The 16663-nt window shown below is 44.2% G+C and overlaps 1 protein-coding gene across 1 annotated transcript in view; it reads left to right on the top strand.

The window, feature by feature from the left end:
- Positions 1 to 16663, top strand: part of LOC137340890 (uncharacterized) — a 191980-nt gene that overhangs the window by 35619 nt on the left and 139698 nt on the right. Inside the window, exons 46-51 of the mRNA XM_068003693.1 lie at positions 559 to 677; positions 2052 to 2210; positions 2672 to 2874; positions 3886 to 3971; positions 5626 to 5753; positions 16179 to 16334. Coding sequence (XP_067859794.1) covers positions 559 to 677; positions 2052 to 2210; positions 2672 to 2874; positions 3886 to 3971; positions 5626 to 5753; positions 16179 to 16334 — 851 coding nt within the window. The remainder of the gene's footprint in view (positions 1 to 558; positions 678 to 2051; positions 2211 to 2671; positions 2875 to 3885; positions 3972 to 5625; positions 5754 to 16178; positions 16335 to 16663) is intronic.

The following is a 16663-nucleotide window of genomic DNA, read 5'->3' as shown; positions in this document are numbered from 1 at the left end:
ATCCAGTGAAATGAGAACCACAACAGTGTAGACATTTAAACTTTTAAGTAGCTCTTGGTAAAATCCATCTGATTTAAACCAGGGATAAAATGGGATGAAGGTGGAATGTGTTTAAAGGGCCACTGTCTTCATATATTTTTTTAAAATACATTTGAAAATTTTTGAGTACTTAACTGTTACTGTGAGAAAGTACATGCGAAAAAATGTTGTCCCAATATTTTTCTTTGACAGCAGTGATTGTTAATATTTGGGAAGCAGTAACTTTATTTTTTTTGCAAAAGAAATCAAATGGAGTAATCCAAACCATTTAGTCTATAATGTAATGCAATGCAATTAAAGATACTAAGCTTGATTGACAGACTAAGTGCAATTGTACCAATGCTCAAGATTCTTATTAAAACATAGCTCTCATAGAATTTTATTCTAATCAATGCCAACAGAAGTGCAGTAGATTAACAAGGCCTTTAGGCATCATTATAAATGTGAAACTATTCCAAGTAATCAACTGGAAAATGCCGAGTACACACACAACTAACCTCCTTTATCCTTTAACTACAGGTGCTGGTTGTATCAGCAACACTAATGGGTCCAGAGACTGGCTGCTGATGAACTGGGGAATGTTCAGTCACCTTGTTCAGTTAGAGGATTTAACCAGGCTGAATTCAGACTTCAATGCAGTAAGTTACAGAACCAATCCTGAGCCTTTAGGATGCTAATAAAATGATTTTGCTGACCAGAGTTTGATGTGATAAGATTGAAATTATTACCCTGGTCTTTAATGTGGAGAAGATTTAAATAGAAGCAGTTAAATAATTACATTTCATGGTACTTAACTGTTGCAATCTTATAAGTTTCAACTTATTGAGAGATTGAGTAGCATGGGACTATACTGTTGAGTTTAGAAGAATAAGAGGAGATCTCATTGAAACATATAAGATTCTGAGAGGGCTAGATAGAGTAGATGCTGAGAGGCTGTTTCTCCTGGCTGGAGAGTCTAGAAGTAGGGGGCATAGTCTCAGGATAAGGGGTCGGCCATTTAGGACTGAGATGAAGAGAAATTTCTTCACTCAGAGGGTTGTGAATCTTTGGAACTCTCTACCCCAGAGGGCTGTGGTTGCTCAGTGTTGTGTATATTCAAGACTGAGATCAATAGATTTTTGGACTCTATGGGAATCAAGGGATATGGGGATCAGGTGGGAAAGTGGATTTGAGGCCGAAGATCAGCCATGATCTTATTGAATGGCGGAGTAGGCTCGAGGGACCATATGGCCTACTCCTGCTCTCATTTCTTGTTCTTATGTTCTTAACTTAGTTTTGATTGAAGTTACACATTTGAAAGGTATCAATAGTTTAATAAGATCAAATCATCTAATTTTGCCACCTGTTGTTATGAAGGTTCCCTGCTTCAAAAGATAAAGTTCCCATTCGTAAACAGATGCCATTCAACAGCGCAGAAGCTTTTAAATCTGTCAGTGAAGATGTGAATCGTTATTTGTATATAGCTCTACTCGTGCCAATGAGAGACTTCTCATTATTGTTACATTTACTAAAATGACTCCTGTGCCAATGGGTGCCATGTAATAATAAAAAGGATAATGGGTCTTCCTCAATGACCAGACTGAAGCCAAATTTATTTGCACCTATTTAGCAAACACTAGAGAATGGATGGAAAATAAATTGGCACTTGAATAAAATGGTATTTTTTAACCGAAGCCTCAGTGAATTCTATTGGACTAGAAATCCATCCCGGGCGGTAGCACGAAATGGGTGAGAACAAATTGGCTGCCTGTTTTGCATTCTGCCCGATTTTCATTTCCCATCGATTCGCCCATTCTGAGCTGCTGCCCAAGATGAATTTCTACCCCATTGTGTCTAATTCCTGTAATTAAAAGCTCACTGATTCCAAGTCAATAGAAAATAACAGGGAAAATTAGCACCAAACAAATTGCTCTGCATGTGCGTCTCTGTGGAAATCAGTCATTTTGTTGATATACAGGATTCTGATCATCCTTGACAGAGGATTAGTCTTCAGGGTTTTCTTTTTTTCACAGCTCGAAGCAGCAGAATTACTGACACCTTCCCAACTGGGAGAGTTTGCTGGTAAGAATGGAACATTGAGTAACGCTGATGATGTGCGGAAGGTTTTCAACAGCATCACTAGTGCCACTGTTACTGAATTCATCGACACATTTAGAACTGTTGCCAGTCAGGTAGGAAACTGTTTCAATTCATTTTAGATCAGTACCTGTTTAAAAACACTCCTACTCAGCAATTTCTCCAAATTAATTGTTTTGTTTCCAAAATATTCATCACCGTGAACACCAAGTGCATCAGAGACTCTCCAGTTATGTTCAGTTCTACAGAAATCGTAATGTAATTATACCAGCTGGTCATTGATTGCAGTGCAAATTTATTGTTTTTCTTTTAGTAAAATTATAGATCTTCAACATGTGTTTAGAAAATTCACATTGCAGCACATATTGCATTTTCTGCTGCATGCATTTGCTGCAAAGTAGACTGGACCAGGTGGAACTGAGTCTGTCTGAAAACTCACTGACATGGTGACACTGCCCCATTAAAGCAGTTTTCAGTGCCGGGTTATGTGTTAATGCCTAGTTTTGGATTAATGTTGTTCCCCCTCCACCCACCACCCCCCACCAAACTTTTTCAGAATAATGTGGTTTTCGCTCCTGGTGTCAGAACAGCTTTATTGGGAGAAGTTCTGAACCGCACGCTGCCATTTCTTTCAAATGCCAGCAGCACCGAGCTCCAGATCTGGTTTGGCACAAGGCTGCAAGCACTGCTCCCAGGACTCACTGAAGACATGGTGCCTTTAATCTTTGTCACCGACAGCTGTAACGGATCTCAAAGCATGTAAGTCTAATGCAGGTTTTTTTGTGTTAGTAGGAAAATGGTGAAATTGAATTACTTGGATTCACTGCTTTTGGTGGCAGTGAAGAGCACTATGAAGTTGAATGCCAAGAAGACTTGGTCTTTGCCTTTGCGTTATCTAACACGTGTTATCTTGCTCTTTGTCAATGAGTGTCTAACCTTGAAGCAGTTGGATCCCAGATGGCTTGGTAGGTAAATGCTTCAGGTAATGTTGTCCTCAGTCAAGAAGACCAGATAGATCTCTGAGTTGTGCTGAGTTAGTCGATGTCAGCTGGAGCAGTTGACCTCTGAGCCTGCAGGGGGAAACTCAACCAGGGACCCTACGCCTCAATGCAATCGGGTTATACCAGCTGGAAAGTGGAAATGTGTGGTTATCGAATAAATGCAGAACTGGGCTCAACTGTGATACCTCCACGATCTAGGCTCACACATGAAGAATGCGACTTGGGTGAGATATTGGAGAGCTGCTTGTATCATCAGCACCTTCAAAGGAGGCGAGGAGCAAAATGAACCTGATTGCACCAACATTGTGAATTATTGGGCAATTTGGAATCTCATTTTGATGGCACTACTTCATCTACAGTTGACCCCTTTGATAGCAAGGAAAGTTTTCCAAGAAGAAATCAGTTCCTAAGTGAAATTACGCTCCTGTCTCTTCCACTATTATTCTGCCAAAAAAAAAATCTTGATTTGATGGTAACCTAAGGATAAATTTTATGGAATTGTGCTGCTGGCATGGAGTTTCATGAGCTGGGAGTGAATATTAGGAATTTGGGCATTGGGACCCGCTGGATTTTTCATCCATTAAAATGAATGAACTGAAAAACCTTTGGGGCCTGATGACCTCCATGTGCAAATTCCCAATGTATACTTCCAGTGCATGAAGCTCCAAACTCGGACCGCAAATCAGTGAAATCTACACTTTAATCTTAAGGGTACATTACATTCAATTACAGTGATCTGTGTGTCTAATTCATTTGTTTTTTTTTGTAGTTTCTCAACACTGAGCTCAATCAAACAGCAGCTGAATAGCAGGGTTCAAGAAGCTATATATAGAAATATATTAGCTTACACTAAAGGTAATGAAATGAAGTTTGACTACATTCATAAATGTGATTGTTTCTGTTCAACAGAGACTTAGGTGGCTTTTCATACTGTGTGACTGCCCAATATTACTTTAAATTTCCTAGTCTTTCACCGTAACGCTGATCACGCTGGATATGCCAAAACTCTTTCGGGGGTGGGGGGGGCGGCTAGTGAACAGTGAGGAGGATAGTGATAGACTTCAAGAGGATATAGACAGGCTGGTGGAATGGGCGGACATGTGGCAGATGAAATTTAATGCAGAGAAATGCGAAGTGATACATTTTGGTAGGAAGAACAAGGAGAGGCAATATAAACTAGAGGCACAACTCTAAAAGGGGCACAGGAACAGGGAGATCTGGGGATGTATGTGCACAAATCATTGAGGATGGCAGGGCAGGTTGAGAAAGTGGTTAAAAAAGCGTATAGGATCCTGGGCTTTATAAATAGAGGCACAGAGTACATAAGTATGGAAGTCATGATTAACCTTTATACAACACTGGTTCGGCCACAATTTGAGTATTGAGTCCAGTTCTGGACGTCGCACTTTAGGAAAGATGTGAAGGCCTTAGAGAGGATGCAGAAGAGATTTACTAGAGTGATTCCAGGGATGAGGGACTTTAGTTACGTGGATAGACTGGAGAAGCTGAGGTTGTTCTCCTTGGAACAGAGACGAGATTTGACAGAGGTATTCAAAATCATGAAGGGTCTAGACAGAGTAGATAGAGAGAAACTGTTCCCATTGGCGGAAGGGTCAAGGACCAGAGGACATAGATCTAAGGTGATTGGCAAAAGAACCAAAAGTGATATGAGGAAAAACTTTTTTACACAGCGAGTGGTTAGGATCTGGAATGCACTGCGTGAGGGGGTGGTGGAAGCAGATTCAATCATGGCCTTCAAAAGGGAACTGGATAAGTACTTGAAAGGAAAAAATCTGTAGGGCTACGGGAAAAGGGCGGGGCAGTGGGACAAGCTGGATTGCTCTTGCATTGAGCCGGTGTGGACTCAATGGGCCAAATGGCCTCCTTCCCCGCTTGTAACCTTTCTATGATTCTATGATCCATTATGGTAAAGATTCCAGAAAGTCTGGTGGAGGTTCCTGGGCTGGAGGGAGTGTCAGTCACCTACCCCTAGAAATAAAACTAAACTGTCCCCTGCACTCCACTTTGTAAGAGGGCTGCACTTAAATATATATTTTTTTTAATTATTGCTCCTTTGCGGGGGGTCTAGGCTTGGATCCCAACCTGGGTCCCCAGGTGGGGCCCATTTTGGAGGAGTCCAACACCAGGCCCCTCTGTGCGCTACAGATGTGGGATAACCTGACAGAGGGACTCCCCAGCCCCACATCTCTTGTGCTGATAGTTGCCCCCAACAGGTCATCCTGGTATTCCCGGCATTTCTGGGTCCCGGTGTAGCTCCTGACCCTTCCAGTGCACTCTTGTGCCAGAAGGGCCATGGACTTCCAGCCCCATTGATCCTGATGACCAGTTATCAAATAAATTTGTCCTTATTCTGTTGCATTATTTCGGCATTACATAGATTCACAGCTAAACTAGATGACAGATTGCTAGTCCCAAGGTGACATATTTATGTGATTGCGATCATTGTTTGGAAAATAACCAAAGTTTTTCTGTTATTTTTCTTTTGCAGCATCCCCTCTTCGTTGTTATGAAAACAACAGTTTTAGCCTTTACCTGAACGGCCAGTTTGAAAATTTCTCTGAGTTTTTAACTCTGTCTGATGTATTTCCATTGGTTCCTTCCAACCGCGTTGTTGAGGTAAAAACCATGGGGATAATTTTAACCCCTCCCCCAAGACAGGCAGGAGAGGTTCAGGGATAGGGGGGTTAAAATGGTAAATATGTGAATCCTGCCTCGAATGCATTTGTTTCCAGTTTAACCATGGCGGGTTTGGGGGCGGCCGAATAACCTGCTCTGAAGAGGCAACTCCCTAATTATAATATTTAAATGAGGCTCCATTCCTCACATTCTGGCAGCCATTTGAATTCACTGGCTGCTGGCCTGGTTTCCCAGGGCTTAGAAAATTTGTCTGTTTCTTATTGAATCCAGCAAGTAAGTGCTTTTTAGAGAACTGCTTCGAGGCAGTTCTCTAAAAAGCACTTACTTGGGGGGCTGGGGGGGAAGCACCAGTAGTAGTAGTGCTTCCCCCCCAGCCCCCCAAGCAAATCCTCTGCAGCAATCTGCCACCCCCCTCCCCGTGATCTGCCGACCCTTCCCCCCCCCTTGATCTGCCGACCCTCCCCCCCCCCCCCCCCCTCCAGTGATCTGCCGACCCCACCGCCCCCCCGCCCCCCCCACCCCAGTATACACCAATCTTTTCCGATTGCCGTGGCCCGTCGCCACACTCCCCAACTGACTCTATCGCAGGCTCTCCCACCCGGCAGCTAGCCAATCCCTCAATTTGTCGGGCTGCCAGGCGGGAAACAGAGTAAAAAAGTATTATAGAAACAAAGAAAATAGCAGCAGGAGTAGATCATTCGACCCTTCGAGCCTGCTCTGCCATTCAATATGATCATGGCTGATCCTCGATCTCAATATATTCCCGCTCTCTCTCCATACCCCTTGTTGCCTTTTGTGTCTAGAAATCTATCCAGCTCCATCTTAAATATATCCAGTGACTTGGCCTCCACAGCCTTCTGTGGTAGAGAATTCCACAGGTTCACCACCTTCTGAGTGAAGAAATTTCTCCTCATCTCAGTCCTAAATGTCCTACCCTGTATCCTGAGACTGTGACCCCTCGTTCTGCACCCTCCAGCCAGGGTAAACATCCTCCCTGCATCCAGTCTGTCTAGCCCTGTCAGAATTTCATATGGTTCAATGAGATCCCCTCTCATTCTTCTAAACTCGAGTGAATACAGGCCGAGTCGACCCAATCACTCCTCATACGGAAGTCCTGCCATCCCATGAATCAGCCTGGTGAACCTTTGCTGCACTCCCTCTATGGCAAGTATATCCTTTCTTAGGTAAGGAGACCAAAACTGCACACAATACTCCAGGTGTGGTCTCACCAAGGTCCTGCATAACTGCAGTAAGACATCCTTGCTCCTATACTCAAATCCTCTTGCAATGAAGGCCAACATACCATTTGCCTTCCGAACTGCTTGCTGCACCTGCATGTTTGCTTTCAGTGACAGGTGTACAAGGACACCCAAGTCCCTTTGTACATCAACATTTCCCAATCTATCACCATTTAAATAATACTTTGCCTTTCTGCTTTTCCTTCCAAAGTGGATAACTTCACATTTATCCACATTATACTGCATCTACCATGTATTTGCCCATTCACTCAACTTGTCTGAATTGCCTTGAAGCCTCTTTGCATCCTCCTCACAACTCACGATCCCACCTAGTTTTGTGTCATCAGCAAACTTGGAAATATTACATTTGGTTCCCTCATCCAAATCATTGATATATATTGTGAACAGCTGGGGCCCAAGCACTGATCCCTGCGGTACCCCACTCGTCACGACCTGCCACCCCGAAAAAGACCCATTTATTCCTACTCTCTGTTTCCTGTCTGTTAACCAATTTTCAATCCATGCCAGTATATTACCACCAATCCCATGTGCTTTAATTAAAATACTAGTATCAGTAATGGTGGCCATGAAACTACCGGATTATCGTAAAAACCCATCTGGTTCACTAATGTCCTTCAGGGAAGGAAACCTGCCGTCCTTACCTGGTCTGGCCTATATGTGACTCCAGACCCACACCAATGTGGTTGATTCTTAATTGCCCTCTGAAATGGCCGAGCAAGCCACTCAGTTGTAAAATCTCGCTAAAAAAAGTCACAATAAGAATAAAACCGGACGGACCACCCGGCATCAGACCACTAGGCACCGGACACAACAAATGCAAACCAAGCCCAGTCGACCCTGCAAAGTCCTCCTCACTAACATCTGGGAATTTGTGTCAAAATTGGGAGAGCTGTCCCACAGACGAGTCAAGCAACAGCCTGACATAGCCATACACATAGAATCATACCTTTCAGCCAACGTCCCAGACTCTTCCATCACCATCCCTGGGTATGTCCTGTCCCACCGGCAGGACAGACCCACCAGAGGTGGCAGTACAGTGATATACAGTCGGGAGGGAGTGGCCCTGGGAGTCCTCAACATTGACTCCGGACCCCATGAAATCTCATGGCATCAGGTCAAACATGGGCAAGGAAACCGCCTGCTGTTTACCACCTACCGTCCTCCCTCAGCTGATGAATCAGTCCTCCTCCATGTTGAACACCACTTGGAGGAAGCACTGAGGGTAGCAAGGGCACAAAATGTACTCTGGATGGGGGACTTCAATGTCCATCACCAAGAGTGGCTCAGTAGCACCACTATTGACCGAGCTGGCCGAGTCCTGAAGGACATAGCTGCCAGACTGGTCCTGCGGCAGGTGGTGAGCAACCAACACGAGGGAAAAACTTACTTGACCTCATCCTCACCAATCTACCTGTCGCAAATGACAGTATTGGTAGGAGTGACCACCGCACAGTCTTCGTGGAGACGAAGTCCCGTCTTCACACTGAGGACACCATCCAACGTGTTGTGTGGCACTATCACCGTGCTAAATGGGATAGATTCAGAACAGATCTAGCATCTCAAAACTGGGCATCCATGAGGCGCTGTGGGCCATCAGCAGCAGCAGAATTGTATTCCAGCACAATCTGTAACTTCATGGCCCGGCATATTCCTCATTCTACCATTACCAACAAGCCAGGGGATCAACCCTAGTTCAATGAGGAGTGTAGAAGAGCATGCCAGGAGCAGCACCAGGCGTACCTAAAAATGAGGTGCCAACCTGGTGAAGCCACAACTCAGGACTACATGCATGCTAAACAGCGGAAGCAATATGCTATAGACAGAGGTAAGGATTCCACAACCAACGGATCAGATCCAAGCTCTGCAGTCCTGCCACATCCAGTCGTGAATGGTGGTGGACAATTAAACAACTAATGGGAGGAGGAGGCTCTGCAAACATCCCCATCCTCAATGATGGCGGAGTCCAGCACATGAGTGCAAAAGACAAGGCTGAAGCTTTTGCAACCATCTTCAGCCAGAAGTGCCAAGTGGATAATCCATCTCGGCCCCCTCCTGATATCCCCACCATCACAGAAGCCAGTCTTCAGCCAATTCGATTCACTCCATGTGATATCAAGAAGCGGCTGAGTGTACTGGATACAGCAAAGGCTGTAGTACTGAAGACTTGTGCTCCAGAACTAGCTGCACCTCTTGCCAAGCTGTTCCAATACAGCTACAACACTGGCATCTACTCGACAATGTGGAAAATTGCCCAGGTATGTCCTGTCCACAAAAAGCAGCACAAATCCAATCCGGCCAATTACCGCCCCATCAGTCTACTCTCAATCATCAGCAAAGTGATGGAAGGTGTCGTTGACAGTGCTATCAAGCGGCACTTACTCACCAATAACCAGCTCACCGATGCTCAGTTTGGCTTCCGCCAGGACCACTCGGCTCCAGACCTCATTACAGCCTTGGTCCAAACATGGACAAAAGAGCTGAATTCCAGAGGTGAGGTGAGAGTGACTGCCCTTGACATCAAGGCAGCATTTGACTGAGTGTGGCACCAAGGAGCACTAATAAAATTGAAGTCAATGGGAATCGGGGAAAACTCTCCAGTGGCTGGAGTCATACCTAGCACAAAGGAAGATGGTAGTGGTTGTTGGAGGCCAATCATCTCAGCCCCAGGGCATTGCTGCAGGAGTTCCTCAGGGCAGTGTCCTAGGCCCAACTATCTTCAGCTGCTTCATCAATGATCTTCCCTCCATCATAAGGTCAGAAATGGGGATGTTCGCTGATGATTGCACAGTGTTCAGTTCCATTCGCAACCCCTCAAATAATGAAGCAGTCTGAGCCCGCATGCAGCAAGACCGGGACAATATCCAGGCTTGGGCTCATAAGTGGCAAGTAACATTCGTGCCAGACAATGACCATCTCCAACAAGAGAGAGTCTAACCACCTCCCCTTGACATTCAACGGCATCACCATCGCCGAATCCCCCACCATCAACATCCTGGGGGTCACCATTGACCAGAAACTTAACTGGACCAGCCATATAAATACTGTGGCTACAAGAGCAGGCCAGAGACTGGGTGTTCTGCAGCGAGTGACTCACCTCCTGACTCCTCAAAGCCTTTCCACCATCTACAAGGCAGAAGTCAGGAGTGTGATGGAATACTCTGCACTTGCTTGGATGAGTGAAGCTCGACACCATCCAGGACAAAGCAGCCTGCTTGATTGGCACCCCATCAACCACCCTAAACATTCACTCCCTTCACCACCGGCACACAGTGGCTGTAGTGTGTACCATCCACAGGATGCACTGTAGCAACTCGCCATGGCTTCTTCGACAGCACCTCCCAAACCCTCGACCTCTACCACCTAGAAGGACAAGAGCAGCAGGTAAATGGGAACAACACCACCTGCACGTTCCCCTCCAAGTCACACACCATCCCGACTTGGAAATATATCGCCGTTCTTTCACCGTCGCTGGATCAAAATCCCGGAACTCCCTTCCCAACAGCACTGTGGGAGAACCTTCACCACACAGACTGCAGCGGTTCAAGAAGGCGGCTCACCACCACCTTCTCAAGGGCAATTAGGGATGGGCAATAAATGCCGGCCTCGCCAGCGACGCCCACATCCCATGAACGAATAAAAAAGACACTAACCTCTAATGTGGGATTTTATCAAAGGCTTTCTGAAAATCCAAATAAACCATATCCACTGGTTCTCCCTTATCTATTCTACCAGTTACATCCTCAAAAAACTCCAGTAGGTTTGTCAAACATGATTTCCTTTCATAAATCCATGTTGACTTGTCTAATACCATTGATATTTTCTAAATGTCCTGTTATCACATCCTTTATAATAGACTCTAGTATTTTCCTTACTACTGATGTTAGGCTAACCGGTCTGTCGTTCCCTGTTTTCTCTCCCTCCTTTTTTAAATAGTGGGGTTACATTTGCCACCCTCCAATCTGCAGGAACTGTTCCATAATCTATAGAATTTTAGAAGATGACAACTAATGTATCCACTATTTCCATGGCTACCTCTTTTGGTACTCTGGGTTGCAGATTATCAGGCCCTGGGGATTTAGCGGCTTTCAGTCCCATTAATTTCTCCAGCACTCTTGTTTTACTAATACTAATTTCCTTTAATTCCTCCTTTTCTCACTAGTCCCTTGGTTCCCTAGCATTTCTGGGAAGTTATTTGTGTCCTCTTCCGTGAAGACAGAACCAAAGTATTTGTTTAATTGCTCTGCCATTTCCCTGTTCCCCATTATAAATTCTCCCGTTTCTGACTGTAAGGGACCTACATTTGTCTTCACTAATCTTTTTCTTTTTACATACTTGTAGAAGCTTTTACAGTCCACTTTTATGTTCTTTGCAAATTTACTCTCATACTCTATTTTTCCCCTCTTAATCAATCTCTTGGTCCTTTTTTGCTGAATTCTAAACTGCTCCCAACCCTCAGGCTTGCTACTTTTTCTGGCAACTTTACATGACTCCTCTTTGGATCTAATGCTAGCCTTAATTTCTTTTGTTAACCATGGTTGGGCTACTTTTCCTTTTATGTTTTTGCACCAGAAAGGAATGTATAATTGTTGCAATTCATGTATTCGTTCCTTAAATGTTAGCCATTGCCTATCCACCATCATGCCTTTTAATGAAGCTTCCCAATCTATCATAGCCAACTCACACCTCATACCTTCATAGTTTCCTTTGTTTAGTTTCGGATTGGACTACTTCACTTTCCATTTTAATGAAGAATTCTATCATGTTATGGTCACTCTTCCCTAAAGGACCCCGCACAACAAGATTATTAATTAACCCCTTCTCATTGCACAATACCCAATCTAGGATAGCCTGTTCCCTGGTTGGCTCCTCAATGTACTGGTCTAAAAAACCATCTTGTACACACTCCAGGAATTCATCCTCCACAGTATTATTGCTAATTTGGTTTGGCCAGTCTATATGCAGATTAAAGTCACCCATGATTACTGTAGTACCCTTGTTACATGCATCTCTAATTTCCTGTTTGATCCCATCCCCTACATTACCATTACTCTTTGGAGGCCTATAGACAACTCCCACCAGTGTTTTCTGCCCCTTGGTGCTTCTTAACTACCCCCAGACTGATTCTACATCTTGATTTTCTGAGCCAATATCCTTTCTCACTATTGCTCTGATTTCATCCTTTACTAACAATGCCACCCCACCTCCTTTTCCTTTTTGCCTGTCCTTCCTAAATATCGAATACCCTTGGATGTTCAGCTCCCAGCCTTGATCACCCTGCAGCCATGTCTCTGTAATTGCTATTATATCATATCCGTTTACATCTATTTGCGCTGTTAATTCATCTACCTTATTACAAATACTTCGTGCATTCAGATACAGCGCCTTCAGATTTGTCTTTTTAACATTTTTAGACACCTTAACATTTTTTTGTACTATGGTGCTATTTGTCTTATTATTTTTTCTTACCCAGATCCTATTTGTTGTCTTTTGGTTGTACGCTCTGTCGCTTCCTGACACAATCTGGTTATCCTTACCCCAATCACGTTCCTGCACTGCCTCTTTGTCTTTTCTCTTTAGCATTCTAGATTTCTCTCCACCGGGACCTCCCCGCCCCCCCCCTTATTTAGTTTAAAGCCCTATCTACCTCCCTAGGTATTCGATTCGCTAGAACTCTAGTCCCAGCATGGTTCAGGTGTAGTCCGTCCCAACGGAACAGCTCTTCTTCCCTTGTACTGATGCCAGTGCCCCACGAATTGAAACCCACTTCTCCCACACCAACCTTTGAGCCACACATTCATCTCCCTGACCCTATTGACCCTATGCCAATTTGCTCGTGGCTCAGCTAATAATCCAGAGATTATTACCTTTGTGGTTCTGCTTTTTAATTTAGTCCCTAGCTGCTCAAACTCCCTCAGCAGAACCTTTCTCTTAGTCCTACCTATGTCGTTGGTACCTACATGGACCACGACAACTGGATCCTCCCCCTCCCACTCCACGTTCTTCTCCAGGAGATGTCCTTAACCCTGGCACCGGGTAAGCAACATAGCCTTCGGGACTCATGCTCCTGGCTGCAGAGAACAGTATCTCTCCCCCTAACTATGTTGTCGCCTACTACAACCACCTTCCTTTTTACACCCCCCACTTGAACGGCTTCCTGTACCACGGTGCCGTGGTCAGTTTGCTCGTCCTCCCCACAGTCCCCGCACTTGTCCACAAGGGTTTTAAGAACCTCAAATCTATTGGATAAGCGCAGGGACTGAGGCTCCTGCAATACTAAATCCTGGATCCCCGTACCTGCCTCACTCACAGTCACACCCTCCTGTCCCTGACCACGTGTCAATTCTAAAGTATTTAATCTAAGGGGTGTGGCTGCCTCCTGGAGCAAAATGTCCAGGTAGCTTTCTCCCTCCCTGATGTCTTGCAATGTCCGCAGCTCGGACTCCAGCCCCTCAACTCAGAGCCGAAGTTCCTCGAGCTGCAGACACTCACCGCAGATGTAGTCGCCCTGGACAAAAATGTCCACAAGCTCCCATATATTGCAGTAGCAACACATCTCCTGTTCTCCCATTATTTTATTTATTTAATTAATCAATTTAGTGTTGATCAAATTATTTACCTCATTTAATTAGATTAATTAAATTAAGTTTAGTTTTTAAAATTTAATTATATGCTATATGTTAACTGAAAACATAGCCCACAGTCACTACCAATCACTTACCTGCCTCACCTGTGACGTCACACTGCAGTTTTCTCTTGTTGCAGGTCTGCTGCTTTTAACCTTGTTCTCAGTCTGCTGCTGCTCAGGTCCACCGCCGCTCTGCGGAAAAAGTTAGGAAAAGCAAGGCAAAGCAGCACCTCCTTCCCGCACTTCACCAAACTCCCACACTTACCAAACTCTCAAGCCGTTCACTCTTTGCCCGCTGCACTGTTAATGAGTTCTTGCCGTTAAATTCAGCTGGTTGCATTTCCAGTTTCGCAGCTGCAAACACGTGCTCCTGGTCTCTCCCCGCCTCCCTGTAAATATCGGGGTCAGTGTGTCTATCACATATTGTTACAAACGAAAGCAATCATACTTAAAAAAAAGAAAGCCAGTCGTGGCCCTGAAATTTACAAGCAACTCGCAACTGCCCTCTGATTAATCTAAGCAATTTAGAAGCAACTACACGAAGCTGCATTTGCCTATTTGGACCACTTTCCCACAGTTAGCATGAATACTGGCCTTAAACGAGCAGGCCAAGTTAGCACAGGACATCCTGTAGTGCAACAAAAATAGAATTTGAGATTCTTGCAATTTCAGAAATAGTCTGAGTTCATTCAATCTAATTTAATTTAAAATTGAAAAATTAATTTCTGGTCAGCATACAGAATTTCATCACTTTTATGTTTACTTATTTATCAGCTCAAGGATCCCAATGCCATTAATTTAACAATGAGGTCATGGCATTTACCACAGTAGATTCAAAATTTTTAAACAGCTACGACAAATGGATCACTGGGTCCGTTAACTTCTCTGTGATTGGCAAGTACAGTGACTCCAATTGTGTAGTGAACTGTATCTATTTAAACTGGGAGGGTATGATCTCTTTCAGACTTGGGATTTCCTTTTCAGGAAAACTTAGCTTTGTAGGTTTTCACGCACTCCACAATTTGTTCGCCAAACTTTATATCAAGTTATTTTTGTAAGTAGCAGTTTAGATGCATTACATAAGAATGGTGAAAGGAACATTATTATAGCTGTGTCTATATTAGCTAACTCACTGTCATTGCTACTAAACTCATGTTTTATAAAATCAACTGTAAGGGGTTTTATTACTGTTTCTCGGGCTTATAATAGGTCAGCCAGTTATGTTTTCCTGAGCTGCCCTGCCCGCTGTGCGGTTGCGAATCGCTTACCCCTTCCTGATTCTGAGCTGAGGACTTATCGGGCGGTAACAAAGACAGACTAACAGACCAGTGGATTGGTACAAGGAAAACCAATGTTTATTAATAAGAAAACTAAAACTACAAGGTAAACAGTATTATACAGAAGATAAAGAAATCGCTATAGATACAATACAGTCTTACACTTTAAGGGGTGGAAGAAACGGACACATCGAGGGAAAATTCTAAAATCACAAGTTTAGCAATATCCCCTTTAACCCCCACCCTTAGACCTATGCTAGGTTGTCTTGTGGCGGCCAGAAAATTAATGCTCACCAGTGAAACAGATGAAAAGGCCTGGCCTCCTGCTGCTGCCGTCGACATGTGTTTGCGAGGTTTACTGGATGGCCTTCCTTCTTGGTTGCGAGCAAGCAGCAGGACCCCGGCCACCAGGCGAAGAGAGAAGAGAGAGAGAGAGATACTGGGCAAGCCCCAGTTATAGTCTCCCTATAATGGGTTATTCCATTGTCCGATTTGGGCTGAAAACGTAGGATAAAAGGGGTCCCAATCTCTGGCCCATTTACATAATGGCCGGTTCCTGTCCATAATTGCTTTAAGACAAAGGACCCCAATCTCTGGCCCATTTACATAATGGCCGGTTCCTGTATTGATCTGTTCCATAACTGCTTTACCATTGTTCCGAATGTTCCTTGATGGTCTATCTTTTGTCCTGGAATTTCTCCTGCTCGAATTTTGATGTGTAGGCCGGCCATGTTGATGGCTTGCCTCAGGGCTTGAATGCAACTGCATTGTTTAAAGAAACCTGTCTGAAACACGAAGCCTGCCAAGTTGTTGGAGAATCCAGCAGGCTTTTAGGCCATGTGTCTGACCGCAGCCATTTTGAGAGACCCTGGATTTTTTTTAAAACAGTCACACCAGGGTTTCTTTAATAACTCCAATAAAATCTTCGGAGGGGGGGTGGACATGTGAAATTTTGCGAATCCCTTCACAACCATAGTAAGATTGCAACCGTCACCATTTTCATTGGCAGCCATTAGAATCTATAAAAGATAAAGTTATTAACTTTTTTTGAAAAAGAGCAAAATATACCCATTTCATTGGGATTCTTAATGGAGTAACATGTGGGCATGACATACATGTTCCATTGGAGAATAAGTTGACATCGCCCACCTTGTCCAACTTCCGGCACAGTCTATACTTTAAATTGTTTCATACAGTGTGCCTCAAAAAAGTTGAGAATTTTCCAATTGTGTTTTTTTTACAGGTGTTTAATACCATTGATCCCAGTGATTTGGCTGATTTGTTGAGCAGGCCTGGATTCATTGATGACAACAAGATTCTGATCACGGTGTTAATGAATTACCAACCCATCCAGAATCTGGCGATGTTTGTGGATCAGTTCAACCAAAAGAAACGAGATGTGAGCTGCCAGTGTTACTTTTACCTTTAGAATCACAGGAGTTGAATTTTTGCAGGGATTCTCCCGATCGTCAGTTGTAACTTTGGCGGATGATCCGCAAAAACCCGGAGAAATACCATTTCTTTGGGGATTCCGCTGATCTTCCGCCAAAGTGATGGCGGAGAATCGGGAGAACCCTTGCGGAAGTTCAACCCCACAAAGTTTAGCAGGGCACATTGAGGTACTTAATTTCAGTTTTCTCACCTGTCACATGCACAAATCTCTCAGCTGTCTGAAAGATTGGAGGCCAGGTGCCAATGATTACACCTGTGTGGTACATGATGCAAGAT

Source organism: Heptranchias perlo, chromosome 22, assembly GCF_035084215.1.
Source record: "Heptranchias perlo isolate sHepPer1 chromosome 22, sHepPer1.hap1, whole genome shotgun sequence".
In the NCBI taxonomy this organism is placed as follows: domain Eukaryota; kingdom Metazoa; phylum Chordata; class Chondrichthyes; order Hexanchiformes; family Hexanchidae; genus Heptranchias; species Heptranchias perlo.
This window is presented reverse-complemented; position numbering and strand designations above follow the sequence as displayed.